General features: G+C 42.7%; 1 protein-coding gene across 1 annotated transcript in view; it reads left to right on the forward strand.

The window, feature by feature from the left end:
- Positions 1-1,826: 1,826 nt before the first annotated feature.
- PPP2R2B (protein phosphatase 2, regulatory subunit B, beta) overlaps positions 1,827-8,287 on the forward strand; it is a 113,052-nt gene continuing 106,591 nt past the window's right edge. The window contains exons 1-2 of the mRNA XM_010578768.1: positions 1,827-1,836; positions 1,984-2,061. Coding sequence (XP_010577070.1) covers positions 1,827-1,836; positions 1,984-2,061 — 88 coding nt within the window. The remainder of the gene's footprint in view (positions 1,837-1,983; positions 2,062-8,287) is intronic.

The raw sequence follows: 8,287 nt of genomic DNA on the forward strand, positions 1-8,287 counted from the left end.
CGGGCGGCCGCCTGGCCTCACGGCAGCCCGGCCGGCACAGCGGCAAAGGTGGCCGGAGGGAGCTGGGAGTTACAGGTCACCCCGCTAAAACCTGGTGCTTGCCTCTCACGAGCCTCTCGTTTTGCCTGCTGCGGTACTGAGAAGCGTTTTGTAAACGAGAGCCGCAAACAACGCTGACTGGAGCGGGGCGAGCGAGGAGACCGCCGCGGAGTTGTCGTGCTGTCTGTCCGTCCGCCTGTCCCTGTCCGCTCCCGTGAGCAGCCAAGGTACCTGAAAACACAAAAGTCCCTGTTTTCAGAAACCCGTTAGGCGTCATCACGCTCCCAGACTAGGAGGAAGAACTTTAAGTCGCAAATCCTTTTTCCTTTGAGGAGTTTATCTGAGTGGAATTAGATAACAATAGAGAAGAGCTTTCTGGAAAGGGCATCATGATGTTGCTCCTCTCAACCACCATGTTGTCTACTTGCTTCTGAAACACTTCAGCAGAATTTATGAGACACTGAAGTTTATGCAATAATGTTAAGACCTGTTTTTGTAGATGTTTTTTTCACATCTTCCTGTCATATTTTGTAGGTGTTCCCATTGTCCGGACATCTCAAGTTATGAATCTCACTAAACTTAATATTCTTTCATAGTCTTATTAAACTGTCTCATACCCTCAGATTCCAGATCTTTTCATACTTTCAAAACTCCAGTTTTCCCTTGTATTTGGCTTGAAGCATCCAATAAAGCTAATTCTGGACTTTGTATCTATTAAGTATTGAAGATTATTTTATTACTTTTAACATATATGATATATATGGACCTGTATTAACGTACAAAAAGCTATCATGATCTAAAAACCAGACAGAAATCTCACAAAGACATTTGGGTAGGCCATGACATAGTCCAGTTCACTCGGTTCTATCTCCAGCTATACATTGTCTCGCAGTCTGATGTTTTCCTTCTCTTTTGCAGGGAAGTAGCAAGTCTGAGTCTCCGATAGCATGACCCCTTGACTGAATCCTGTATCACACTTGCTGGCTGCAAACAGTCACATTTTCTGTGCCATGTCTCACCTGTGTGTAAAACGGGTAAGATGACATTCCCTGTCCTCATGGCTCCATTGTGCTGCTTTCTTCATGTCTGGAAATTGCTTTGAGATAAAATGTGTGTTAGGATAAAAGGAAGCAAGTTGTCTTTTGAGGCAGTGAATTTTTTGTGCTACAGTGAAAACTACATTACAGAAAGGGACATTCTGCTGAACTGTCAAGAAAAGGAGGAGCAGCAGTAGATAAAATCCTAGTTTCTCTCAGAGTGGTTTAACACAGAGTATTGCTACAGCGGCAAGCACAGTTGAGAGAGCTACAGCTTAATAATATGCCCTGTAATAGAAATGCCTGTAGTATTCTTTTAAAGCAACTACAGTGCACTTCTAATTCCAGGCAAATTTTTATTATAATATTACGATGTCCTGTAAAGCGGCTTCATTCTGCTTGGATTCATTGCCAAGCAGTTCACAGCTACACTGACCACAAATTGGAAAAAAAAATATTGTGGTAGCAAGAGTAGTTCTCTTTTTCTCTGTTTCACTCTCTCTTTAACAGTGCTGGAAATGATTGGGGGCATTAGTATTCTGATGAAGAGAGCCTGTGACAAAGACCGTGACTACAGGGCCTCCTGACTCTTCTGTGATGCTGCCAGTGATGTAGAGGGGACTGACTCCAATTACACCGTTTTCAAAATAGCCCTACCATGGTATGGAGAAAACAAACAGACGGGCAATTCATAATGCAAGCGTAATGTTTTCAGTTTTGCAGTGTTAGCTTTGCACTTTGTATGGAAGAATGATACCAGGTGAGCAAATATTTATCTTCATGCAGGGACTGCAGATATTTGTGTACCAATTTGTATGTGCGTGTGTATGTGTTTGTTTAAAAAAGGACAAGCTATATACCAATGTGATCGTATCTTATCTTTTTTCTGCATGTGTTTCCCTGGCAGGATTTGGAAACCTCATGCAGGATGTGCTGTGGTGCTTTAGTCAAGTAAAAGGAACTATAGATATTGGGGTGACAGAAGGTAAGTTTATTTTTCCTTTTGTTGCTGTGATTAGAAAGAACTTGTTTGTCATGTACATCTTGCCTAATCAGCGTGCAGGGGGGTTGTTCGCGTGTTGTTGGAAACTGCTGGCAAAGAGCTAAGTTGCACTCTTTTCGTTTCTGCCTTCATTATGTACTTACGCATTTGAAAGAGATGGGTCTCTAAAATTAGCTATTGATCCAAAAAAGTCCTTTAAAGGCATTATGGCTTAATCATATCAATAATCTTTGAAATAGATTTCCTTTTGGTTTTCAGCTATTATTTACAGAATTTTTCAGGGAATTATGAGACAGCCTCTCCCATTGTAACATCCTTTACTGGAATCAGTTGGATTCTGTTTCTGAGTAACATAAGTGTAACTTGGTGCTCATTCTTGTATATGGAGTTAAAATAAATTGCAGCGCATACACTTGTACAGATATGTACCTGTGTGGGAGGGATTGATGCAGGCAGTTGGGGGATTTAGGAGCACAAGACATCCCCTCTCATACTCAGTAGCTTTCAGGGCAATTTGTGCTCCTCAATCACTTGGGTACTTCTCTCTCTGCAAGCACATCTGTTTGGCATTTAGCCAACATGTGGACTGCAAAAACATGGAAGATTGAAAAGAAATGCATTCAATTTTCCTGACTTTAAGGTTGAATGTATTCATTCAGTTTTGTTCTTCCTATGACTGTTCTGGTTAAACTTCTCAACGGGGCATTTTCCTACATTTTCTTATTCTCATTTCACACTTTCCTTTCTCTTATTGCATTGCCCATTAATCCATTAATTCCTTTCCCTTTCCATTTCACATTTTATTCCCTATATGTTCGTTATCCCTCAAGGATAACTGAAACCTTTATCACATCCCTCTTCTCTTAACCCTCTGAGTATAGGCAATGGTTTTGTGCCTTAGGGAGGCCAAACAAACAGTGATGAAATCCTGTCTTCCCCTGTGCAGAGCAGGTTGGTTTGTGTTACTACAGTGACCTTTTACATTTGCATGTAAATTTCTGTCATGTTTTGTTTGGAGCACCAGAGGACACAACCTTTGTTCTCTGGGATCACACTGCTGATTTGACTGCACGAGGGACAGGCTGATACCTGGAATATAGCATGTGAGGGTGCTGCCCAGCAAGACTTGGTTGCACTGGCAGAACTGTGCCAATGTTTTCTGCCTGAAACCAGAGTGTAGACACTACTGGTAGCATTTCATCCCTCCACCTGAATGGTTTTGGACATAAGAATAATGGTGGGGAAAGATTGTGCTAACAAGCGCAGCAATGCCTGGGAAAGTGTTGCTAAAATTGCAACTGCTTGCAGCTCCTTATGTGGAGATTAAGATAGTAAATGCAGGAACTGAGTTGGCCTATTAGATATATTTCTTCTATTTTGTTACATTTCCAGAAGTGTGATGCTTTCTTTAAAACCACAGTCTCGTAAGACTGAGAAGAGGACTCAGTCAGCCCAAGCCTCTGACAGCAGAGCTCTGACTTTTCCTGGTGGGAATGGGATTCTGCCTGGAGTACCGTCATCTGTTTCAGTTCAGTGGCAGTTCTCTGTTACACTGCTTTTGCAGAAGAGGGTTTCAGTCTGTAACCTCTAGAGACTACAGTGGGGGACAAAACTCAGGAGAATATTTAACGATTTGTTAAATCTCTAGGGGAAAAAAACCCACCATTGTGATTAAAGCCAAGATATTTTTTTAACTGAGGTTTTTTTTTGCAAAAATGCTTACAAGTGTTTTAAGCTTTTACTCTAGAATTTGCAAATAAATTTAAATGGCCAAGAGTACTTGTTTGCTAGTTCAGGATTAATAAAATGGTAGGTTGCCTCTTCTTTCTTACTATCCTTTTCTTAATGTAACCAGTTACCAGCTGAAGGCTATAAGCTATATGTTTTTTTACATTTGAGACTCAATGCTGGAGGAATCCAGAGGCACGATGACAGGAAGGGCCCCCTGCGATTTTTGCTTGGGGTAACCTGGACTCGCAGAACAGTAAAGGCTGACAGATAATACTTAAAGGCTATATTCAGTGAAACCAGTAACAAAAAGGTGATCATGTTGGTCTGTTGAATCTGGTCAACATGTACAAATGGCCTCACCATGACTGAGCAGAAAGCTCAGGAGAGTATTTTAGGTACGGGATTGGGCTTTTGGTTGTTACGCTGTTTTTGTGTTTGTATGTGAATGTGTATGTGTGTGGATACAGATGTACACATACATGAATTACATGTCATAAAAGTGTTTGTCACAGATGCCTCACCTTCATCAGAGGTTTGTCCATAACTTGTTACTTTTATGCTAGTCTTTGTGGCACATTTTTGACCTTCAGAACTCTTGGTAACATTCAAGCATCATGAATTTACAAAATGTAATTTCATTAGTTATTGGAATGCATGCATTTGTGTATGGTCAGGTGAAAGGAGATGTTACTATTATGTTTAGAATGTTCTGCCTCTTTAAATGTAGAAGAGCCTGCCTCCTTCAGCAGGATGGATTGTCATTCTGGCTTTCAAATTATACTTAAAATGTTGCTGAGAAGAATTCTGTATTAATTCTCCGATAATATGCTTGCTCTTTTCAATGCACACGTAAAGCTGCACGAACAGAGATACACACAAACTTTTGCATTTTGTTCTTCCCTTGGTCATTGCTTTCCTTAACTTGGAATATGGTATTGTAGTGTGTGGTACTTGTCCTGATGAAACCAGTGATGTAATGGATGCTTTAACTCTCTAATAACTGTGTGAATGAATGAGCTCTCTTGTGTGGAGATGGGAGGCCTGGGGCATCTTTCAGCTGCTCAGAAAAACACTGATTTCAATGTTAAATATGAAGTAAATGATGTTGCAGATTGCCATTGTGGTGCTACAGTGCTTTGAACTGTATTTTATTACTTGCTTTGAACTGTATTTCATTACTACTGAAAGGCAACAAATTTTTAGAGATCTTGCCTTAATTTGGTATATTGATAATTAGCAGTCTAGTGTGGGGCACTTCAGGACCTGGTTTAGTGGGCATGGTTAATGGTTGGACTCGATGATCTTGAAGGTCTTTTCCAACCTAAATGATTCTATGAAACCAGATCAGTGCAAATTTAAGAGGTGAAATTTCCTCTAGTCTTCTTGAGCCTCATGATCCACAGTGTAGAACTACCGTGGCCACGGGAAGCTGCCTCAGCGCTTGCTGAAGGGCACGTCACAAGGGAGTTACGCAGTGGCTGCAGACCTTAGGAGGGCAAGGGCAGCCTTAGGAGATTTGGGGCTGCTGTGCATGTGGGCTGTGTGCTTCAGACTAGGAGTCCAGGCATTAAGCATTTAAATCTTGGTCATATTAAATTAGTCAGGTGTAAAGCACACATATAATGAAGTTATCAAATGGAGGAATATCACATAAATGTTAATGGCTAACTTAAAATGGTCCTAATGAAGTTAGATGTTCTGCCCGGTGTCTGGAATATTTTGCAATTGGAATGTCACCAGTTCCTAGCAAGCTCGATGAACAACAGTCATTTCCAGCAGGTCTGAGATTTTTATTATGTCTGCTTGCACATGCCTGTGTTTGCCACGTCATCCAAATGTGTAACCAATAACTCCAACTCAAAGATTTCAATGTTGAATGGTGGTCTGCAGGCTCACCAAGCTGGCTCAGAGCCTGGTTTGTGGTCTTGTACGTTGGTTTCCTTTTTGTGTTGCTAATTAAGCTCAAATATATATTCCGATCTTTGCATGTGAAGTGAAACTCAGTTTGTTAATGGAACATAAAAACTGAGTATAAATATTTAAATATATCCAAGCCACAATGAAGATAATTGGGGGGGGGATTGTACATGATTTTAATGAGGTGGAATTAATCTGTTTCTTAAGGAATGTTTGTGCCTATTTTTAAGTGGAAAAAAATATTTTTTCTGTCACATACAATGGAAGCTATTACATCCATGCAGATGGTGGAAGAGAGACACAGTATTTGCAGAGTTCAGTCCTACAAGTAGGTCTCAGATACAGCTTCTGTTTCAAGCCGACTCTGAGTTCCTGGGTAAACCTGAAGCAAGTTACTGCACAGCTCTGTGTGGATAATATTTATTCCAGAGGCTCACATAACCTCTGACTCTGTGATCTATATCTACATCCATAACATCCATAAGGAGGTGATAAAGACAGACACAGAAACTGGAGGGGTGCCGTATAAACAGTTAAAAAGGCATAAAGGGAGGAGAGGCACAGATTTACGAAGGAACACAGTCCTCCACTTGAACCTGTAATGGTGATCTTGTAAGCAGAACTGGGGCAAATGTCTTTCCGGGCTCTTAAGCACAGGACCAAAGAGTGAGTCTGGACAGCTGAGGGACTTGGACTGGTCTTGGAGCAGTCAGTTTTCCTTTCCTTTCCTTGAACAGCAGGCAGGTCAACACCTCTCAGTTTAGTTCATCCATTCTGTTCCAGCAGTGGAATAAACTTCCAGCTCTCTGTTACCAGAGTGAGTTACACAAGCCCAGTACTGTGATCGTGAGAATCTGGGTTGCAGTGGGATGTGTTTGGCATGGAAATCCATGCTGGAGAATGAGCAGGTTGGTCTGTGCGCAGTGGATGACCATGCCTGAGGTGTGGCAGTGTGGCTCTGAAGATGCCGTCCTTGGGTACCACAGTGTGTGCTGCCTTCTTCTCACGATATGCACCTGCATCGTGTAAGCCACGTGCTGAGAAAGGAAAGGTCATAACTAGAACAGTAATATGCTCTCTTTTCCTTTGTATAAGGTGAATGGTTTCTCCAGAGCTGTTCTCAGCTGGCCTGACTTGGGGGTGGCCCTAGCCTTCTCTAAGGGCGTCCTGGCTCCAGAATATTAGTTCAACTAGCTGCTTGGAAATTCACATTCTTTTCCAGGTTATGTTATGAAAGTGGTAACTGAGCCGCTGTGATCATTAGAGATATGTAATTGCAGTTTTCACATGTGTGATGTGGTTTAATTATGCATACTGCACTTAACTTCCCTCTGTAATTTCAACTGGAGACGACATTCATCACTTTCTCAAGTAAACCTGAATGTAGTTTCTAGGTGCAGTTAAACAGCAGTGTTTGCTTCAGGGACAGTCGTTTACATTTCCAGGCTAGTATATGAAATAATCTCATTCTCCGAGTCATACATGAACACATAAAGTGACTTTCCATGAAGAGTGCTTTATAAAATACTGTCTCTTTATTTTGTATCTCATTTCCTGGGATGGACTTGAGATACACAATAGTACTTGATCTTCAGCCTTCACTTGTTGTGATGCAATCAGAGTGAGCCATCATCTCTGAGCAGGAAGGCTTTGCCATGCTTGCAGCCCAGACCTGGATTTTTTCCTTTCGCATCCAGAGAGGGTGTTTTGAATAAAGAGAAAGATATTCAAGTGAAATGAAAAGCTTCTCTCTTCACTAGCACAGGTGCTTTGCACCTCTTTAGTACAAATGCAGTCGTGCTGTCATCTGCCAATGACAGCAAAATTAGAAAGACTGCAGCCAGATGATGAAACCAAGCTGCAACATGACCCAGTGCTCCACACGAGGCAGCAACAGCAGGCACGAATGGTGAGTGGTTTGGTCCTAAACCAAAAGCTTGTCTGTAGAGTAATTAAACAGCAGGAAAACAGGGGGTGTGAGCAGCAGCAGCTTATCACATTATTTCCTTCCAACCTGTCCTCTTGCTACTGTGATGTTTTCCATTATGTGCAGCTGAGCAGGCCATGGCAGGGCGAGTTTGGAGTGCGCTTATCTGTGAGAGATTTCTGCCGCAAAGAGTGGGTTGCGCTTGGAAAAGCGTTAGAAATACTGATATAGATCTGCTCTGCTTCTTAAATGCTGCAGGTTCCACTGGGTATCGGGGAGTCCGAATTGAGAGCACTGGATTATGGATTCGGATACAGCAAAATGTGTTTTTGTTCTGTGCTGTAATTTGCTGCAAGTTTGTAAGTGCCTTGCTGGGTCGTTTGGTTTCCCCCCCGGCCTAAAGACGCTTTCTGAAGGCGTGAGGGAGCGGAGCTGTGCAGCCGCAGGCGCCCGGGCCGCCCTGGCCCACGGAGGCAGCACGGCTGCTCGGGGAGGGCAGCGACACCTCGGGCACCTACCTCTCCTCTCCGTGCGGCGCTCCGGAGGCTGGGCTGCGCCTTCGCCCTGGGAGAGCAGCAGAGTTTCCGAACACAAACCACCGCAAGCTCTTACCGTCCCGGCCCGGTGACGCGT

The sequence above is a fragment of the Haliaeetus leucocephalus genome, unplaced genomic scaffold, assembly GCF_000737465.1.
Source record: "Haliaeetus leucocephalus isolate CR32 unplaced genomic scaffold, Haliaeetus_leucocephalus-4.0 Scaffold656, whole genome shotgun sequence".
NCBI classification, from domain to species: Eukaryota; Metazoa; Chordata; class Aves; order Accipitriformes; family Accipitridae; genus Haliaeetus; species Haliaeetus leucocephalus.